The sequence below is a fragment of the Mesoplodon bidens genome (assembly GCF_964165515.1).
Source record: "Mesoplodon bidens genome assembly, chromosome: 5".
Taxonomy (NCBI): Eukaryota; Metazoa; Chordata; class Mammalia; order Artiodactyla; family Ziphiidae; genus Mesoplodon; species Mesoplodon bidens.
Genome location: NC_138161.1, coordinates 91791218 through 91814504, shown reverse-complemented (window position 1 = coordinate 91814504; position 23287 = coordinate 91791218). Strand labels below are relative to the sequence as shown.

General features: G+C 36.1%; 1 protein-coding gene across 10 annotated transcripts in view; it reads right to left on the bottom strand.

The window, feature by feature from the left end:
• The window catches only part of NAALADL2 (N-acetylated alpha-linked acidic dipeptidase like 2), a 1532395-nt gene that overhangs the window by 612572 nt on the left and 896536 nt on the right, over positions 1-23287 (bottom strand). For all 10 annotated transcript variants that reach the window (XM_081235898.1, XM_081235896.1, XM_081235895.1 and 7 more), the window contains one exon: positions 16850-16969. In XM_081235898.1, coding sequence (XP_081092024.1) covers positions 16850-16969 — 120 coding nt within the window. The remainder of the gene's footprint in view (positions 1-16849; positions 16970-23287) is intronic.

Genomic DNA, 23287 nt, shown 5'->3' with positions numbered 1-23287 from the left:
GTATTAGACCAGTGTCAAGTAAGGATGGCATATTAAAACTGTAAGCGTTTCTCCTGCATTTCATTCACTCATTTTATACACGATGAAATTTAACCTAAAACTGTTTGGGAATTGTCTTTGTGTGAGAATTATGAAAGAAGTTTGATATGGGTAATTTATGCACTTATGAAAAATAAGCATATTCTTTATTGATAGTTAGGGATAGTAATTTTTTTTAGCCTCAATTTTATTTTATTTTATTTTTATTTTATTTTATTAGTTTCTGCTTTATAACAAAGTGAATCAGTCATACATATACATCTGTTCCCACATCCCTTCCCTCATGCATCTCCCTCCTTCCCACCCTCCCCATCCCACCCCTCCAGGCGGTCACAAAGCACCGAGCTGATCTCCCTGTGCTCTGTGGCTGCTTCCCACTATCTATCTACCTTACATTTGGTAGTGTAAGGGATAGTAATTTTAACAACCTAATAGTTTCAGATTAAAACAGAAAATTATAATTATAAAATGAAGAGCAAACATATTTTTCTTTGAAGGACCTACTTATAGTTCTTCTTTAATTGTGAATATTAGTCCAAATTTAAGTCTGCTATTATTCCACATGTATTTCTGGGATTATAGACACTTTAATTTTTCTAAATTTTCCAGTACAAAATTGATTTAAAGAATGGAATTATTCTAATAATGGCTGAAATTCTAGGTGTTGTCAGAGTTTTAAAATTTAGATATTACATGATTATATTATTCAAATAATTTATTAATTATTATGTTAAGAAAACAAGAAATTTATTATGCTAAATGAGATTACAAGGTGTAATCTAAAATGCAATACAAGAGAAAATATACAAAACTGATGTAAAGATTTCATAAAATTTGGAAATGCAAATCTAGTACAGAAAAGTAACTTTTTAAAAAACCTGTAATAGAAAGGCTTTTTTTCCCCACCAGCACATTATTAAAACCACAAAAGCTTTATTCTTAACTATAATATATATGGAGCTATAAAACCTTCCCAATAACTTTTGCATAAACACAGTAAAAATATATTTTCAGTTAAAAAACAATTTAATGAATATTTATGACAATAAGAAATAAACACCTGTTATTAATTATTTATTAAAATAATATTTTGAGTGTATATTGTTTTCAAAGTTCAGGTGAAAATATTTTAAGCTTGTGTAGCTACATCAGGTCTTACAGCTTACTAAAGGTTGTTATAAAAATAAGAAGTCTATTGAATTCAAAAATAGATACATTTTGTAGCTGTAACTTTAATTACATAAATTTTAAGAAGAGGTATTTTCCCCCAATATTAATTTTTTCAATGATGTTTCCTTCCAGAAGTAATTTAACTCTGTCTTCACATATTTTATAACAACAACAAATTAGTAAAATCCAAGTTGCTGTCCAGGACTTGTTACCAATGTGTTCCAGAGCAAAGTAATAATTAATCTACTTTTATCATAAGAAAATGAATGAGAAAAAATAGCAAAAAAGAACTTAGTGCTGTATAGTGATTAATAATTAGACATCAAGTGGGTTCTTTTAAAACTTTGTTAATGTAGAGCCAAGGGTTTATCTATTTTTTAATTTAAAAAATTGTTAACACCCATGACCTCTATGAAAGATCAATGAGGAAATGAAAGGAACTATGCAAAATCTCCACGTCAGTTTTAGGATATTATAAATTCAAATTGTAAGAAAATCTTGAACTAAAGTTTCAACATCATAATCATTCCTGCAATAATCTAAACCCTTTACTGAAGTACTGATCCTTTACTTAAACAAACAAGGCTGGGATTACACTATTTCGCAAATGATAAGGTCTTAGATTTTTGATCACATAGGATGGTGACCATTAAGAAAAATGGAATTCAAGCAGACAATGTAGTATTTAATAAAATTTTTAATGTTATTAAATAAAATATTAGCTTTCTTTTAATGAGTGCTTAGTATGTTTTTGGCATTGTGTGGTGTACTTACATGTATTATTTAAATTAATTTTTACAACAGCCTTATGATGTAGGCAATTTCATGATGTTCTTGGAAACACACATGATACCTCAACTTTCAAAATAGTTTAAAATTTGTATTAGATGTTTATACAACTACTATAAATGTAATATAGTTTTAATTCCTAAGAATATTTTCTTAATATTACATAATTCTATCACCTCACAAAAAATTCTATGCATTAATACTGAAGAATGTAAAAATCAAAAGCATCTACTATCCTTTTAGGTCATTGTTTATATTCATCCTTAATAATAAGGATGAATAATCAAGTTATATTTATTTTTAACATTCATTTCTCCACTTACTTACACCTGCCTTATTCCACAAAAATCATTAGAAGCATCTTTAGTTTTTTTGTTTAAGATTCAAAGTATGCTACATAGTATCAGCATAATCCTTACTGTTAAATAATGCAAAAGTGCAATCTTGAGAGACTATATTTTTATAATAGATTCATCTAGTATTGATATTATTATATGCAATTCAGTTTTGGAATTTTGAGTGAGCTGTCATTTCCCATTATTAAACTCATATCATTTCTCTTTAGAATCTTATTCAGATTTTAAGGGCTTACTAATAGTAACTAATATTTATTAGGAATTATGCATGCATTGTAAGAATTAATGCTCACACAAGCTTGTGAGTTGGGATTACTTTTATCTCCATTTTGAGATTAAAAACAAAAAGAAACTTTAAAACTTCAGAGGCGTTACATGATATCCCAAGGTCACATAAACATCAAGCATGAACTTGAGCCTGTCTCTACCATCTTTGCATCCTGCCATGCTGTACTTCACTACTGAAAATAAATCACCTGTTGAATACAGAACAAATATAACACATTGGAAAGACTGAGAAACCCATCTACAGCAGGAAAAAATGAAAAGCATCAACCAGACAGAGGGAGAGAAGGAAAAGTTAAAATGTGAAAAGATAGCTCAGAATTACCACTAAGCCAGATGTTATTATCATAGAGACATTTATGCTGGTGTGTCCATATAATTCCTCAAAAATTAAAATATGTCTGAAACGTACTCTTTTGGATTTTAGAGTAATATATAATGTATAAAAAAGATTTCTGAAATGTAATTTTAGGGCACGAACTAGGGGGGAATCAAGTGCTGTTTTCTTTCTTTCCTTCTATCCTTCCTTCCTGCCTCCCTTTCTGTCGACTTCTTTCTTGATTTCTTGCTTTTCTTAGTTTATATTATAATATTTAAGACAAACAAAATGCTTAGAACCTTTCTTGTACTACCAAACTTGCATGAATGTGTGGGGATGATTTATGCTTAACATACTACAATAAGATAATGCAAAAATCAAGGCCTCTAATGAATGATGTCACTTGTTATGATTTCCCAATATTCAAATGGTCAGTCAATAAAAGTAATTATATTATCATGAAGGTAAAATACAGGCATGACTTCTTAGTTATGGGAATTATTCACAACGGACTGAACATTTGTAGACATACCTTAATTTTGTTTTAAGTCATGAAAAATACTTTAATTTTAGGTATAAGATCGGAAGTATTCAGGATTAGTTATCATTGTGCTAAATGCACTTTCTTAAAGTCTGACTGCTAAATGGCAGAATAACACTCAGTCTAAAGTTTTTCCATTATAACTTATGATTGATGTTGTATTTCAAGAAAAATTACCTTTTGTAGATATGGTAATATTTGGTCTAAGACATTTAGAAAAATAACTAAAGTCAGTCAGTGGAAAATGGAAAATATTCTGATTAAAAAAAAATAATAGCAGGGCTTCCCTGGTGGCACGGTGGTTGAGGGTTTGACTGCCGGTGCAGGGGACACGGGTTCGAGTCCTGGTCTGGGAGGATCCCACATGCCGCGGAGCAACTGGGCCCGTGAGCCACAACTACTGAGCCTGCACGTCTGGAGCCTGTGCTCCGCAACATGAGAGGCTGCGATAGTGAGAGGCCTCTGCACCGTGATGAAGAGTGGCCCCTGCTTGCTGCAACTAGAGAAAGCCCATAGAAACGAAGACCCAACACAGCCAAAAGTAAATAAATAAATAAAATTTAAAGTAACAAGCAAAAAGCAAGCCCTTCCAAGCTCATTAAAGGAAATATTTTAAAAATAAATAAAATAATAGCAGATTTGGCTTTTAAATACATTAAACCATTGTTTTCTGATTTTGTGTTCTAGTCCTGATCATGTTTTCTGTGAGCAGTGTAGCAGTTCTAGACTCGTACAATTACAAAATATGGAGCACTGGTCTTTTGTAATTACTTCTGACAACAGGGTAAGAAGTGCCTCATTAAACCAGCCAGTGAACAAGCATACCCGTTCTCAGTATCAAGATAGTGTTCACTTCCTTTGGTTCATAAAATGCCTTCCAAAACTGTCTTTAAAAAAAAGCAACTTTGCCTCCACATACAAAACTATACCCCCAAAATCATGCAATGACACTGAATTAAATGTTTTTTTTCATCTGAAATATTCACAGACTATCATGTAAGTAGATCTGCTAGGTTCATCAATACCAGGGAAAATTATAATGCATCAAAAGTTTCAATAAGGAAGGAGTCTTTCCTTCTTTCCTATTTCCCAGCATGTTACATGACACATAAGGCTATACCAATGTGCATATACATATACCACACACACACACCATGAATATCTTATATTAAAAAAATATTGAGTTCCTTTTTTATGCACATTGTTGTACTATTGTACTGGATACAACATTTTTTTAAACATCTTTATAGGAATATAATTGCTTTACAATGTTGTGATAGTTTCTGCTGTATAACAAAGTGAATCAACTATATGTATGTATGTATGTATATATATATATATATATATATATATATCTCCCCATATCTCCTACCTCTCACGTCTCCCTCACACTATCCCTATCCCATCCCTATAGGTGGTCACAAAGCACCAAGCTGGTCTCCCTGTGCTATTCGGCTGCTTCCCATTAGCTAACTATTTTACATTTGATAGTGTATATTAGTCAATGCAACTCTCTCACTTCGTCCCAGAATAACCTTCCCCCTCCCGGGTCCTCAAGACCATTCTCTACGTCTGCATCTTTATTCCTGTCCTGACCCTAGGTTCTTCAGAACCAATTTTTTTTTAGATTCCAAATATATGTGTTAGCATACGGTATTTGTTTTTCTCTTTCTGACTTACGTCACTCTGTATGACAGTCTACGTCCATGCACATCACTACAAATAACTCAATTTCGTTTCTTTTTATGGCTGATTAATATTTCATTGTATACATGTGCCACATCTTCAATCATTCATCAGATGATGGACACTTAGGTTACTTCCATGCCTTGGCTATTGTAAATACTGCTGCAACAAACATTGTGGTACATGACATTTTTTGAATTATAGTTTTCTCAGGATATATGCTCAGGGTGGGATTGCTGGGTCATATGGTACTACTATTGTTAGTTTTGTAAGGAACCTCCATAATGCTCTCCATAGTGACTGTATCAATTTACATTCCTACCAAGAGCGCAAGAGGGTTCCCTTTTCTCCACACCCTCTCCAGCATTTATTGTTTGTAGATTTTATGTTGATGGCCATTCTAACTAGTGTGAGGTGATACCACATTGTGGTTTTGATTTGCATTTCTCTAATGATTAGTGATGTTGAGCATTCTTTCATGTGTTTGTTGGAAATCTGTATATATTCTTTGGAGAAATGTCTGTTTAGGTCTTCTGCCCATTTTTGTATAGGGTTGTTTGGTTTTTTTTTGATGCTGCATGGGCTGCTTGTATATTTTGGAGGTTAATCTTTGTCAGCTGCTTCATTTGCAAATATTTTCTCTCATTCTGAGGGTTGTCTTTTCATCTTGTTTATGGTTTCCTTTGCAGTGAGACAGCGTTTAAGTTTCATTAGGTCTCATTTGTTTATTTTTGTTTTTATTTCCATTTCTGTAGGAGGTGGGTCAAAAAGGATCTTGCTGTGATTTATGACATAGAGTTTTCTGCCTATGTTTTCCTCTAAGAGTTTTATATTCCCTGGCCTTACATTGAGGTTTTTAATCTATTTTGAGTCTATTTTTGTGTATGGTGTTAGGGAGTGTTCTAATTTCATGCTTTTACATGTAGCTGCCAGTTTCCCAGCACCACTTATTGAAGAGTCTGTCTTTGCTCCATTGTATACACTTGCCTGCTTTGTCAAAGATAAGGTGACCATACGTGCATGGGTTTATCTCTGGATTTTCTGTCCTGTTCCATTGATCTATATTTCTGTTTTTGTGCCAGTACCATACTATCTTGATTACTGTAGCTTTGCAGTATAGTCTGAAATCAGGGAGCCTGATTCCTCCAGCTCCGTTTTTCTTTCTCAAGATTGTTTTGGCTATTCGGGGTCTTTTTTGTTTCCATACAAATTGTGAAATTTTTAGTTCTACTTCTGTGAAAAATGCCATTGGCAGTTTGATAGGGATTGCACTGAATCTGTAGATTGCTTTGGGTAGTAGAGTCATTTTCACAATGTTGATTCTTCCAATCCAAGAACAGGGTATATCTCTCCATCTGTTTGTATCATCTTTAATTTCCTTCATCGGTGTCTTATAGTTTTCTGCATACAGGTGTTTTGTCTCCTTAGGTAGGTTTATTCCTAGGTATTTTATTCTTTTTGTTGCCATGGTAAATGGGAGTATTTCCTTAATTTCTCTTTCAGATTTTTCATCATTAGTGTATAGGAATACAAGAGATTTCTGTGCATTAATTTTTATCCTGCTACTTTACCAAATTAATTGATTAGCTCTAGCAGCTTTCTGGTAGCATCTTTAGGATTCTCCATGTATAGAATCATGTCATCTGCAAAGACTGACAGCTTGACTTCTTCTTTCCCAATTTGGATTCCTTTTATTTCTATTTCTTATCTGATTGCTGTGGCTAAAACTTCCAAAGCTATGTTGAATAATAGTGCTGAGAGTGGGCAACCTTGTCTTGTTCCTGATCTTAGTGGAAATGGTTTCAGTTTTTCACCATTGAGAATGATGTTGGCTGTGGGTTTGTCATATACGGTCTATATTATGTTGAGGTACGTTCCCTCTATGCCTACTTTCTGGAGACTGTTTTCTTTAATCATAAATGGTGTTGAATTTTGCCAAAAGGTTTTTCTGCATCTATTGAGATGATCATATTGTCTTTCTCCATCAATTTGTTAATATGGCATTTCACATTGATTGATCTGCACATACTGAAGAATCCTTGCATTCTTAGGATAAACCCCACTTGATCATGGTGTATGATCCTTTTAATGTGTTGTTGGATTCCATTTGCTAGTATTTTGTTCAGGATTTTTGCATCTTGTTCATCAGAAATATTGGCCTGCAGTTTTCTTTGATTTTTGACAGGTTTGCCTTGTATTGGTATCAGGGTGATGGTGGCCTCATAGAATGAGTTTGGGAGTGTTCTTCCCTCTGCTATATTTTAGAAGAGTTTGAGAAGGATAGGTGTTAGCTCTTCTCTGAATATTTGATAAAATTCATCTGTTAAGCCAACTGGCCACGGGCTTTTGTTTGTTCAAAGATTTTTAATCACACTTTCAATTTCAATGCTTGTGATTGGTCTGTTTATATTTTCTATTTATCCCTGGTTTAGTCTTGGAAGGTTGTGCTTTTCTAAGAATTTTTCCATTTCTTCCAGGTTGTTCATTTTATTGGCATAGAGTTTCTTGTAGTAATCTCATGATCCTTTGCATTTCTGCAGTATCAGTTGTTACTTCTCCTTTTTCATTACTAATTCTGTTGATGTGAATTTTCTCCTTTTCTTGATGAGTCTGGCTAATGGTTTATCAATTTTGTTTATCTTCTCAAAGAATCAGCTTTTAGTTTTGTTGATCTTTGCTATCATTTCCTTCATTTCTTTATCATTTATTTGTGATATGATCTTTATGATTTGTTTCCTTCTGCTAACTTTGGGTTCTTTTTTGTTCTTCTTTCTCTAATTTCTTCAGGTGTAAATAAGGTTGTATATTTGAGAGTTTTCTTGTCTCTTGAGGTAGGATTGTAATGATATAAACTTCCCTCTTAGAACTGCTTTTGCTACATCCCATACGTTTTGGGTGGTCGTGATTTCATTGTCATTTGTTTGTAGGTATTTTTGATTTCCTCTTTGATTTCTTCAGTGATATCTTGGTTATTTAGTAGCAGATTGTTTAGCTTCCATATGTTTGTAATTTTTGCAGTTTTTTTTCCCCTGTAATTGATATCTAGTCTCATAGCATTGTGGTTGGAAAAGATACTCGATATGATTTCAAGTTTGTTAAGTTTACCAAGGCTTGAATTGTGATGCAAGATATGATCTATCCTGGAGAATGTTCCATAATCACTTGAAAAGAAAGTGTATTCTGTTGTTTTGGATGGAATGTGTATAAATATCAATGAAGTCCATCTTGTTTAATGTGTCATTTAAAGCTTCTGTTTCCTTGTTTATTTTCACTTTGATTGATCTGTCCATTGGTGAAAGTGGGGTGTTAAAGTCCCCTACTATTATTGTATTTCTGTCTATTTCCCCTTTTATGACTGGTAGCATTTGCCTTATGTTTTGAGGTGCTCCTATGTTGGGTGCATAAATATTTACAATTCTTATATCTTCTTCTTGGATTGATCCCTTGATCATTATGTAGTGTCCTTCTTTGTCTCCTGTAATAGTCTTTATTTTAAAGTCTATTCTGTCTAATATGAGAACTTCTACTCCAGCTTTCTTTTGATTTCCATTTGCATGGAATAACTTTTTCCATCTGCTCACTTTCTGTCTGTATGTGTCCCTAGGTCTAAAGTGGGTCTCTTGTAGACAGCATATATTTGGATCTTGTTTTTGCATCCATTTAGCCAGTCTATGTCTTTTGGTGGGAACATTTAATCCATTTACATTTAAGGTAGTTATCAGTATGTATGTTCCTATTACCATTTTATTAAATGTTTTGGGTTTGTTATTGTAGGTCTTTTCCTTGTCTTGTGTTTCTTTCCTAGAGAAGTTCCTTTAGCATTAGTTGTAAAGCTGGTTTGGTGGTGCTGAATCCTCTTAGCTATTGTTTCTCTGTAAAGGTTTTAATTTCTCTGTCAAATCTGAATGAGATCCTTGCTGGGTAGAGTAATCTTGGTTGTAGGTTTTTCCCTTTCATCACTTTAAAAATGCCCTGCCACTCCCTTCTGGCTTGCAGAGTTGCTCTGAATGATCAGCTGTTAACCTTATGGGGATTCCCTTGTATGTTATTTGTTGTTTTTCCCTTGCTGCTTTTAATATTTTTTCTTTGTATTTAATTTTTGATAGTTTGATTAATATGTATGTTGGTGTGTTTCTCCTTGGATTTTTCCTGTATGGGACTCTCTGTGTATCCTGGACTTGATTGATTACTTCCTTTCCCATGCTAGGGAAGTTTTCATCTATAATCTCTTCAAATAATGTCTCAGTCCCTTCATTTTTCTCTTCTTCTTCTGGGACCCCTATAATTCGAATGTTGGTGCTTTTAATGTTGTCTGTGAAGTCTCAGAGAATGTCCTCAATTCTTTTCATTCTTTGTTCTGTATTCTGCTCTGTGGTAGTTATTTCCACTTTTTAATCTTCCAGGTCACTTATCTGTTCTTCTGCCTCAGTTATTCTGCTATTCCTTTCTTCTACGTAACTTTCTATTTCATTTATAGAATGAATAGAATGGTGTTCATGATGGTGTTCATCATTGTTTGCTCTTTAGTTCTTCTAAGTCCTTGTTAAACATTTCTTGTATTTTCTCTATTCTATTTATAAGATTTTGGATCATCTTTACTATCATTACACTGAATTCTTTTTCAGGTAGACTGCCTATTTCCTCTTCATTTGTTTGGTCTGGAGGGTGTTTACCTTCCTCCTTCATCTGCTGTGTATTTCTCTGTCTTCTCATTTTGCTTAACTTACTGTGTGGGGTCTCCTTTTTCCCAGGCTGCAGGTTTGTAGTTCCCATTGTTTTTGGTGTTTTCCCCCAGTGGGTAAGGTTTTTCAGTGGGTTGTGGAGTCTTCCTGGTGGAGGGGACTGGTGCCTTTGTTGTGGTGGATGAGGCTGGATCATGTCTTTCTGGTGGGCAGGTTCAGTGGTGTGTTTTGGGGTGTCTGTGAGCTTGTTATGATTTTAGTCATCCTGTCTACTAGTGGGTAGGGCTGTGTTCCTGTCTTGCTAGGTGTTTTGCATGGGGTGTCCAGCACTGTAGCTTGCTGGTTGTTGAGTGGAGCTGGGTCTTAGTGTTGAGACAGAGATCTCTGGAAGATCTCTTACCAATTTCTATTATGTGGGACCAGGATGTCTCTAGTGGTCCAATGTCCTGAACTTGTCTCTCCCACCTCAAAGGCTCAGGCTTGGCACCTGGCCAGAGCACCAAGACCCTGTTAGCCACATGGCTCAGAATAAAAAGGAGAAAAAAAAAAAGAAAGAAAAAAATAAATAAAATATAACAAAATTATTAAAATACAAAATAAAAAATATGAAAATAAAGAAATATAATACGTAATTTAAAAAAGTGTAAAAAAAAAAGAGCAAGAAAACCAATAAATAAATCCCCAATGATAACAAGTGATAAAAACTGTACTAAGATAAACATAAAAGTCAGAAACTAGTCAGCTGCATACAGAAAACACCAGGTCTACATTTGCTCCCCAAATCCACTGCCTCAATTTTGGGATGGTTCATTGTCAATTCAGGTATTCCACAGATGCAGGGTATTTCAAGTTGATGTGGGGATTTAGTCCGTTCTTCCTGAGGCTGCTGGGAGAGATTTCCCTTTCTCTTCTTTGTTTGCACAGCTCCTGGGGTTCAGCTTTGGATTTGGCCTCACCTCTGCAGGCAGGTAGCCCTCTGGCATGTGTTCTTCACCCAGACAGGAGGGAGTTAAAGGAGTAGCTGATTAGCAGGCTCTGTCTAACTCAGGCCGGTGGGAGGGAGGGGTACAGAATATGGAGCGAGCCTGCGGTGGCAGAAGCCAGTGTGAATTTGCAACAGCCTGAGGCATGCTGTGTGTTCTTCTGGGGAAATTGTCCATGGATCACGGAACCCTGGAAGTGACAGGCTGCACAGGCTCCCAGGAGTGGAGGTGTGGAGAGTGACCTGTGCTTTCACACAGAATTCTTGGTGGCTGCAGCAGCAGGCTTAGTGTTTCATGCCTGTCTCTGGTGTCCATGCTAATAATAATGGCTCATGCCTATCTCTGAAGCTCATTTAGGCGGTGCTCTGAATCTCCTCTCCTCCTGCACAATGGTCTCTTGCCTCTTAGGCAGTTCCAGTCTTTTTCCCCGACTATCTCTCCATTAGCTGTGGTGCACTATCACCCTTCAGGCTGTGTTCACACAGCCAATCCCAGTCCTCTCCCTGGGGTCTGACCTCCGAAAACCAAGCCTCAGCTCTCAGCCCCCACCTGTCTTGGTGGGTGAGCAGACAAGGTCTCAGGTTGGTGAGTGCTGGTCAGCACTGATCCTCTGTGTGGAAATCTCCCTGCTTTGCCCTCTGCACCCTGTTGCTTCACTCTCCTCTGTGGCTCTGAACCTTCCCCCACCCATTCACACCCTGTCTCTGCCAGTGAAGGGGCTTCCTAGTGTGTGGAAACTGTTCCTCCTTCACAGCTCCCTCCCAGAGGTGCAGGTCCCATCTCTATTCTTTGGTCTGTTTTTTCTTTTTTCTTTTGCCCTACCCAGGTACATGGAGAGTTTCTTGCCTTTGGGGAATTGTGAGGTCTTCTGTCAGCCTTCAGTAGGTTTTGTGAAGGAGTTGTTCCACATGTAGATGTATTTTTGATGTATTTGTGGGCAGGAAGGTGATCTCCATGCCTTACTCCTCCGCCATCTTGAAGGTTCTCATATCACATATTTTTGACACTAATTATTAGCTGAATACATCATATGTTAATTTGGGGAAACAAAAATTAAATTTTAGATCTACCATCTTAAACTTCTACCACATATATTAGAGTAATGCCACTTTCTATTAACTGAAATTTAAAAAAAATAATAATTCTTTTCAATGCAGTTATCATAAGGATTAAATAATTGTCATCAGAAAAAAAGGAGATTGGAACAAATGAAACAGAGTATAATTCAGCAAACATGAAAAGCATGTCAACGCCTTATGTGAGGTAAGGTTTCAAAATATAGTATTTCTCAGCATTTATTTTACCTAAACTAGAGAATTTCTTACTGATCTTCCTATTGTCCACTTGTTCAGTACTGATTAGTAAATCACCAAATATAGAGATTTCCTCACTAAACCCCCAACTCAGTGTTTTAAATTTACTTGTTTTGTAGATTAAATTGAGTTTGAAATTCAAATAGTGTGAAGTTTACTTTTTTCCTAATCAGTTGGAAACAATCTACTGAATATTTGAAAATGTCAACATATAACAATTGTTTTCTACCTCTCAATTCCCTCCAGGCTCTTCCAAAATGCCTTCCTCTTTAAGCATGCTTTATGGACTTGAGTGGTAGTTGGTTAAGTCATACACTGGCCAAACAATGTAAAATTGATATTAAAATAAAAATCTTATCCAATGAATAGATAGGAAACTGTTTCATTTGTAGGAAACTACAAAATCATTTGGATTCCCAAATCATTAAAAATGTGATTACACGGATAAAAAGGTATATAAGAAAATGCAAAAATCAGCTAATATTTGCTAGTATCTTACTATCTATCTGTGAGTACTAGGAATGTACTGTATGTTACTTCATTTATGAAAAAATCGCAACAGCATTTATGAATTTTCCTGTGTAACTTTACCATGCACAAAAGGCATAAGATATTTCGCTATTTGTAATTTTACCATATGCAAAGTTGACTCTTACAAGACTTGGGGCTTATATGTGGTGTGGACCCAGAAAATGGCCCATCTTCCACATTTCAGTGGGATTTACTTAATTTCTAGTTGTCATGGAGTACACAGTAATTTTTTTTTTATTACTGCTGTTTGTGAAAATGACTCTAAAAGAAAGCCAAATGATTTTATTGCATTTTATAAAATAAATTTCATACTAGAGAGCTATTTAGCAATTTGGGAATTTGCAAGGGTTTTTGTATCTGCTTTATTATGTCTCAGATTGTCACTGAGAGAAATCTAAGTAAATCCATCATGACAGATAAAAGACTATTTTGTCTTAAAGCTTAAGGAATGAAAGCACTCTCCTATAAAATAAACTGCTATAAATACAAAGCCCATAGAAATCTAAAGCCTTTCCTCTAAGGTTTAAGCTTAAGGAAACTAGCACAAGCTAGGTCTGAAGGACTTGGCCCTTTCATACAGCAACAAAGTGTGGACATCAAGGCTTATAGCTAGAAGCCATCTGACTTTTACAGCTCCTGCTACAAATGTGGGGATTACCTCATCAATCCCTTCCTAGTGACTAAATTAACATATACATACCATTTATGAGAAAACTAATGAGATCTCCTCCTTCTTGACTGCGGATTATTTTTCTACTCTCTTTAGGAGGTAATATCACAATTTCGCTTCCCCTTTGCCCTCTTTTTCTCAGATACAGAGATTCCCTCCCAGATTCATTTTTAAGCTATAATTTAGTTACTACTGCACAGTTAAAATATGATTAACTTTTCTCTACTCATTCAGCCCCATGTTCCCAGTCCAGATGTTCATTTGGAATCATGAGTAACAGTTGTAATTCACAAAGAAGTCAATTGGTCCTCTGCCTTTTTTCAACCCAGCTGTATTACTCTATTACCTCATTTTCCAATTTCAGCCTCAGAATATATTTGATGGACAGGTGAAGCCAGTTCAGCTATAATCCTGCTATATAACCTTTTCTACACCACTCTTTCTTTTTTCTTTACAATGTGAATATATATTAACAGATATGGAATCAGTGATTCCATAATCCCTGGGACAATCTACAGAAAACAGAGATGCCTATGATAGAATCTAAAAGGTTAAAGAAAGAGTGCTCTCTCTTCTCTGGCTAGAAGATAATGCCAAGTTTGTTTCAAGGCTCTGTCTAAAGGGAAATTCTGCACAGACCTCTTTGTTAAATCTCTTCATAGGCCTGTAAGGAAGATGATCAGGAAAAATGTACCAGAGTTTTAATAACTGTCCTATTCTAGATAAACCACTATTTCAGTACTTTGTGGACCTTGCCAAATGGTTTCATAATGTAAATATTCTCTGGAGCAGTCAAATAAAAATAAACTGGCTATGTTTTAACCCATTATCTACTGGTAGGGATTTTGAGTATTTGGCCTATAAACACTGTTAGAAAAAAATTTAAATGCCTTATCTTAACATGAATTTTTAGACTTTTTTTCCTTACAAAATATATACAAAATCATTAGTAATTTAGGAAATATAAAGAAATAGAAATCCATAATTCCATCAACCCAATTTAGATAATTGGCCCCTACACAAACAACATTTTACTCATCTGTATCACTCTTAGGTTGAACAAGCAGGATTCATGTACTGTACTCAAAACAGTGTTACAGTAGTTCCCTGTTATCCATAGTTTCACTTTTAGAGGTTTCAGATGCTCGTGGTCAACTGAAGTCCAAAGTACACTGAATGGAAAATTCCAAAAATACTATTCCTAAGTTTTAAATTATGGGCTGTTCTGAGTAGCTTGATGTCATCTAAGGCTGTCCGACTCCATACATCCAGGATGTGAATCGTCCCTTTGTCCAGCATATACATTCTGTATATCCTACCTTGCCCATTAGTCACTAAGCAGCCCTCTAAATTATCAGAATGACGTTGGTGATATCACAGTCACATAATTTTTATTATAGTATATTGTTATATGCTCTACTTTATTATTAGTTATTGTTGTTAATCTCTTACTATGCCTAATTATAAATGAGACACTATCATAAGTATATATGTATAGGAAAAAGCATAGTATATGTAGGGTTTGGTACTAACTGTGGTTTCAGGCATCCACTGGGAGTCTTGGAACTTATCCTCCAAGGGTAAGTGGGTCTGTTGTGCTTTGTTTTCCACTGCCCCTTTAAAACATCTGGCAAAGAACATTCTTCCTCAAACAACTAGAGGAAGAGTTCTTCTAATTATTGGTAATAAAATGTCCTCTAAGCAATTTGAATCACTTGTCTTAAGTAAGTAATTAGAATGCCTAGTCTCATACCATGATCAAATCTGTACCATTGATTTAAAATGTCATCATTTTGCCCCTCTACCAAATTGGGGCTGTTTTGGGGGAAAGAGTATACTCTGTCTTATTTCCTTCCTCATGCACTTGTGATACTCTTCTATAAATTAAAGATAATAATCTGTACCTCAACACTATGGTTATTGTAAAGATTAATGTGAAAATACATTTAAAAATGCTTAGGGCTCCCCTGGTGGCGCAGTTGTTGAGAGTCCACCTGCAGATGCAGGGGATACGGGTTCGTGACCCAGTCTGGGAAGAACCCACGTGCCACAGAGGGACTAGGCCCGTGAGCCATGGCACCTGAGCCTGTGTGTCCGGAGCCTGTGCTCTGCAATGGGAGAGGCCACAACAGTGAGAGGCCCGCATACCGCAAAAAAAAAAAAAAAAAAAAAATGCTTAGAAAAATATTTAACCCATATTTCTAACAATGTTACTTTTAGAAGAAACAATAAATGTAATCATTATTATATAATTATAAATGTCCTCTTTATAATTTATTTGTTTGACTTATGATGATTTTCACATATCATTAAATATTCTTTACATTGTAATTGTCGTATAGTATTCAGCTGTACAAATGTGGCATACTTTTCAGTGCTAAACTGGATGTATATATCATTTCAAATATTTTCTCACATCATTGGTAATCCTTGTGTTCATCATCTCTGATTTTTTCCCCTTTATACTGTTGAAATGGAAGTATTGGGTCAAGATGATTATTTTAAGGCCTTTAATACATACTAACAAATTATCCTACAAAAAATTAGTATCAGTGTTTATTATATTTTCAAGACTATCTTAAAATTCTGGCCTATTATCTACTATCAGACATTGATTTAGGTATAAGAGCATCCTTGGAAAATAAAAAAACATGCACAGAATGTTCTATTGGGTCCTTACAGAGTGTGCCAACAGATTTCTGGAAATATTTTTTACCCCTGGGAATTAGCTAATCTCATATAGGTTTGAAAGAGGAGAAATCCAATATATCTTTAGAACCAGAGCATTCCAGGGACATAACTACACAACTACACTGATCATTCTTTTTTAATAGAAAAAGAAAATGAAGTAAGAATGAGTAGTAGTGACTCTCTATTGTGGTTACTCATTATGAGATACTTAGATTGAACTGCTTTAATTATGTAAATGCATCTGGTGGATGAGTGTTAATAAACTTCACTTTAAATAAAATAAATCAAAATTCTGCTTTTCTTCAGTATATTATATTTTAATTAAATTTCTGAGCAGAGTCAGTAACTGTGAAGTTATACAGTTGACAAAAATTAATCACTAAGGAGTGTAAATCAGCAAGATACTAGTCTAACATAAAGGACATGGTAATTAGATAACAGATTAGAAGTTTCACAGATGTCACGAGAAGAGGACACTGTGGTTCTCATTTTTAGCATTCCAGATAGGTATTATGAAGGAAACGCCAATTTTATGAAGGTCCCACAAACTCACAGTATCTTAAAGGTCTTAATATAAAATTATCCATTTTGGAAAAGTTATATTCCTGTGATACCGTATGCCTCTTTGTCTTTCCACTCTATTGCTCTCCCTCTCTCTCTCTCTCTCTCTCTCTCTCTCACACACACACACACACACACTCACTCTCTCTCTCTCTTCATGTTCTCAGATGCACATGTAACCCCAACTGAACAAAATATTCACCCTACCAGCAAATAAGAGCCATTGGACTAACCTTATAAAGTAGTGGCAGTTTTCCTAATTTTAGGAGTGCAATCTGATTTGTGACATTTTTCATTTTTTTAATCCTATTTAAATCATCTGCATTTCCATAACTCACATCAATGACTTCAGCCTGAAAGAGAAGACAAAGAAAAATAAAGCCCTGTCAGAAGCATTACAGCAAATTGCCCATTTAGCATAACAAAATCATTCACAGTAATTCAAAACGTTCAAAGGAGAACTAATCTCTCTCTTACCCTGTCCCAGTCATGACCTTTCTATTTCCATCAGGGTACAATAATTCTCCTTTGAGAAGTCACTTGAAAAAAAGGTTTAGATTCATGTTTACTTTGCAGTCTCTTCTAAACAAATTACAAACCCAGTTTATGCCTCTAACAGACCACCCAGTTTGGTATATTCTTACATTCATGATTCTGGAATTTGAATCATTTTACAAGATGCTGCAAAATTAATTTCCTTAAGGTTCTACAACAATCCTACTACAGTTAGATGTGAAAACAACTCAAAGATTCTCTACTGTTATCCAAATTAAGTACAAAGTTCACAATGCACAGTTGTTCAGGATGTGCATATATCCAGCTGTGAATGATAACCCCCTGGGTTATGCAGGATACAACCTATACAGCCACCTGTACCACTGTGAAATTCAAGATTTTAAAATATGACAACAAACAACTACTTCTGTCACATTTCCCACTACTCCCTTAGAGTTATGTTTCATACCAATATTTCTCAGTTTTAAAAGTCTCATTTTATTAATGTAAAAGTTTTATGCTTTCCTGGAAATTTTACTGGGAATCCTATGATTTGGTGAACCCCATCCCACACTTTGAAAAGTACTGCCCTGAGGGTTCCATCCAGCATACTCCTACAGACAAGAGGATTCCTTTGGACTTCACTTTCTGGAATTTCTATTATTAAAATAATAGCTGTTATGCTTTCAACTCAAAATGATAATACTAAATGTGCTGTTTCAGGAGGGAGGACCTTCAAGATGGTGGAGGAGTAAGATGTGGAGATGACCTTCCTCCCCAGAAATACATCAAAAATACATCTACATGTGGAACAACTCCTACAGGACACCTACTGAATGCTGGCAGAAGACCTCAGACCTCCCAAAAGGCAAGAAACTCCCCACGTACCTGGGTAGGGCAAAATAAAAAAGGAAAAACAGAGAAAAAAGAATTGGGATGGGACCTGCACTTCTGGGAGGGAGCTATGAAGAAGGAAAAGTTTCCACACACTAGGAAGTCCCTTCAATGGTGGGGAGAGGGAGTGGGCAGGGTAGGGAATCTTTGGAGCCACAGAGGAGGGTGCAGCAAGAGGGGTGCAGACGGCAAAGCAGAGAGATTCCTCCATAGAGAATGGGTGCCGACCAGCACTCACCAGCCTGAGAGGCTTGTCTGCTCAATTTCCAGGGCAGGTGGGGGCTGGGAGCTGAGGCTCGGGCTTTAGAGGTCAGAACCCAGGGAGAGGACTGGAGTTTGCTGTGTGAACACAGCCTGAAAGGGGCTAGTGCACCACAGCTGACCGGGAGGGAGTCTGGGAAAAAGTCTGGAATGGCCAAAGAGGCAAGAAACCATTGTTATGGGGTGCGTGAGGAGAGGAGATTCAGAGCACTGCCTAAACGAGCTTCAGAGACAGGCGTGAGCCATGGCTATCAGCACAGACACCAGAGACAGGCATGAAACGCTAAGGCTGCTGCTCTAGCCACCAAGAATCCTGTGTGCAAGCACAGGTCACTGTCCACACTTCCCTTCCCGGAAACCTATGCAGCCGGCCACTGTCAGGGTCCCATGATCCAGGGACAACTTCCTTGGGAGAACACATGGCATGCCTCAGACTGATGCAATGTCATGCCGGCCTCTGCCTCTGCAGGCTAGCTCTGCATGCTGTATCACTCCCTCCCCCCAGACTGAGTGAGCCAGAGCCCCCTAATCAGCTGCTGCTTTAACCCCGTCCTGTCTAAGAAAAGAACAGAGGGCCTCAGGTGACCTACACACAGAGGTGTGGCCAAATCCAAAGCTGAAACCCAGGAGCTGCTCAACAAAGAAGACAAAGGAATTTCTCCATGCAGTCTCAGGAGCAGTGGATAAAATCTCTGCAATCAACTTGGTGTAACCTGCATCTATGGAATACCTGAATGGACAATGAATCATCCCAAAATTGAGGCAGTGGATTTTGGGAGCAAGTGTAGACATGGGGTTAACCGTACACAACTGACCAGTTTCTGATTTATATATTTAACTTAGTTTAGTTTTTAGTGCTTGTTATCATTGGTGGATTTGTTTATTGGTTTGGTGGCTCTCTTCTTATTTTTTCTTTTTTTATTATTTTTTTAATTTTTATTTTCATATTTTAAAAATATTTTATTTTAATAACTTTATTCATTTCATTTTATTTTTTTTCTACCTTTCTTTTTCTTTTTTTCTCCTTTTTCTTCTGAACCATGTGGCTGACAGGGTCATGGTGCTCCGGCCAGATGTCAGGCCTGAGCCTTTGATGAGGGATAGCTGAGTAGAGGAAATTGGATCACCAGAGACCTCCCAGCCCCATGTAATAAAAATCGGCAAGAGCTCTGCCAGAGATCTCCAACTCAATGCAAAAGTCCAGCTCCACTCAACAACCAGCAAGCTCCAGTGCTGGACAACACATGCCAAACAACTAGCAAGACAGGAAAACAACCAACCCATTAGCAGAGAGGTTGACTAAAATCATAATAAGCTCACAGACACCCCAAAACAGACCGCTGAACGTGGTCCTGACCACCAGAAAGACAACATCCAGCAACATCCACCAGAACACAAGCACCAGGCCCCTCCACCAGGAAACCTACACAACCCACTGAAAAACCTTACCCACTAGAGACAGACACCAAAAACAATGGGAACTACAAACCTGCAGCCTGCAAAAAAGGAGACACCACACAGTAAGTTAAGCAAAATGAGAAGATAGAGAAATACGCAGCAGATGAAGGAGCAAGGTAAAAACCTACCAGACCAAACAAATGAAGAGGAAATAGGCAGTCTACCAGAAAAAGAATTCAGTGTAATGATAGTAAAGATGATCCAAAATCTTGGAAATAGAATAGAGAAAATATAAGAAACATTTAACAAGGACCTAGAAGAACGAGAGAGCAAACAAACAATGATGAACAACACAATAAATGAAACTGAAAATTCTCTAGAAGAAATGAATAGCAGAATAACAGAGGCAGAAGAACAGATAAGTGACCTGGAATATTAAGAAGTGGAAATAACTAACACAGAGCAGAATAAAGAAAAAAGAATGAAAAGAATTGAGGACATTCTCCAAGACCTCACGAACAACATTAAACTCACCAACATTTGAATTATAGGGGTCCCAGAAGAAGAAGAGAAAAATAAAGGGACTGAGAAAATATCTGAAGAGATTATAGTGAAAACTTCCTTAACATGGGAGAGGAAGTAGTCAATCAAGTACAGGATGCACAGAGAGTCCCATAGAGGATAATCCAAGGAGAAACATGACAACATACATATTAATCAAACTATCAAAACCTAAATACAAAGAAAAAATATTAAAAGCAGCAAGGGAAAAACAACAAATAACATACAAGGGAATCCCCGTAAGGTTAACAGCTGATCTTTCAGCAGAAATTCTGCAAGCCAGAAGGGAGTGGCAGGACATATGTAAAGTGATGAAAGGGAAAAATCTACAATGAAGAATACTCTACCCAGCAGGGATCTCATTCAGATTCGATGGAGAAATTAAAACCTTTACAGACAAGCAAAAGCTGAGAGAGTTCAGCACCATGAAACCAGCTTTACAACAAATGCTAGAGGAACTACTCTAGGCAAGAAACACAAGAGAAGGAACAGACCTACAATAACAAACCCAAAATAATTAAGATGGTAATAGGTACATACATATCAATAACTACCTTACGTGTAAATGGATTAAATGCTCCCACCAAAAGACATAGACTGGCTGAATGGATACAAAAACAAGACCCATATACATGTTGTCAACAAAAGACCCACTTTAGACCTAGGGACACATACAGAATGAAAGTGAGCAGATGGAAAAAGATATTCAATGCAAATGGAATTCAAAAGAAAGCTGGAGTAGCAATTATCATATCAGACAGACTAAACTTTAAAAAAAGCCTATTACAGGAGACAAAGATGGGTACTACATAATGATCAATGGATCAATTCAAGAAGAAGATATAAGAATTGTAAATATTTATGCACACAACATAGGAGCACTTCAGTATATAAGGCAAATGCTAAAAGTCATAAAAGGGGAAATAGACAGTGACACAATAATAGAAGAGGACTTTAACACCCCACTTTCACCAATGGACAGATCAACCAAAATGAAAACAAATAAGGGAACTCAAGCTTTAAGTGACACATTAAACAAGATGGACTTAATTGATATTGATGTACATTCCATCCAGAAACAACAGAATACACTTTCTTTTCAAGTGATTATGGAACATTCTCCAGTATATATCATATATTGGGTCACAATTCAAGCCTTGGTAAATTTAACAAACATAAAATTGTATCAAGTATCTTTTCTGCACACAACGCTATGAGACTAGATATCAATTACAGGAAAAAAGACTGTAAAAATTACAAACACATGGAGGCTAAACAATAGGACACTAAATAACCAAGAGATCTCTGAAGAAATCAAAGAGGAAATCAAAAATACCTACAAACAAATGACAATGAAAACACGACCACCCAAAACCTATGGAATGTAGCAAAAGCAGTTCTAAGAGGGAAGTTTATAGCATTACAATCCTACCTCAAGAAACAAGAAAACTCTCAAATAAACAACCTAACCTTATAGCTAAAGCAATTAGAGAAAGAAGAAAAAAAACCCAAAGTTAGTAGAAGGAAAGAAATCATAAAATCATATCAGAAATAAACGAGAAAGAAATGAAGGAAATGATAGCAAAGATAAACAAAACTAAAAACTGGTTCTTTGAGAAGATAAACAAAATTGATAAACCATTAGCCAGACTCATCAGGAAAAAAAGGGAGAAGATGCAAACCAACAGAATTAGAAAGGAAAAAGAAGTAACAACTGACACTGCAGAAATGCAAAGGATCATGAGAAATCACCTTAAGCAACTCTATGCCAATAAAGTGGACAACCTGGAAGAAATGGAAAAATTCTTAGAAAAGCACAACCTTCCAAGACTGAACCAGGAAGAAACAGAAAATATAAACAGACCAATCACAAATGCTGAAATTGAAAGTGTGATTAACAAGCTTCCAACAAATAAAAGCCAGGACCAGATGGCTTCACAGGAGAATTCTATCAAATATTTAGAGAAGAGCTAACACCTGTCCTTCTCAAACTCTTCCAAAATATACCAGAGGGAAGAACACACCCAAACTCATTCTACGAGGTCACCATTACCCTGATACCAAAACTAGGCAAATATGTCAAAAATAAAGAAAACTACAGGCCAATATTTCTGATGAACAAAGATGCAAAAATCCTCATCAAAATACTAGCAAACAGAATCCAAAAGCACATTAAAAGGATCATACACCATGATCAAATGGGTTTTATCCCAGGAATGCAAGGATTCTTCAATATACACAAATTAATCAATGTGAAATTCCATATTAACAAAATGAAGGAGAAAAACCAAATGATCATCTCAATAGATCGGAAAAAGCTTTTTTCAAAATTCAACACCGTTTATGATAAAAAAAAAAAAACCTCTCCAGAAAGTAGGCATAGAGGGAACGTACCTCAAAGTAATAGAGACCATATGTGACAAACCGACAGCCAACATCGTTCTCAATGTGAAAAACTGAAACCATTTCCACTAAGATCAGGAACAAGACAAGGTTGCTCACTCTTAGCACTATTATTCAACATAGTTTTGGAAGTTTTAGCCACAGCAATCAGATAAGAAATAGAAATAAAAGGAATCCAAATTGGGAAAGAAGAAGTCAAGCTGTCAGTCTTTGCAGATGACATGATTCTATACATGGAGAATCCTAAAGATGCTACCAGAAAGCTGCTAGAGCTAATCAATTAATTTGGTAAAGTAGCAGGATAAAAATTAATGCACAGAAATCTCTTGTATTCCTATACACTAATGATGAAAAATCTGAAAGAGAAATTAAGGAAATACTCCCATTTACCATGGCAACAAAAAGAATAAAATACCTAGGAATAAACCTACCTAAGGAGACAAAACACCTGTATGCAGAAAACTATAAGACACCGATGAAGGAAATTAAAGATGATACAAACAGATGGAGAGATATACCCTGTTCTTGGATTGGAAGAATCAACATTGTGAAAATGACTCTACTACCCAAAGCAATCTACAGATTCAGTGCAATCCCTATCAAACTGCCAATGGCATTTTTCACAGAAGTAGAACTAAAAATTTCACAATTTGTATGGA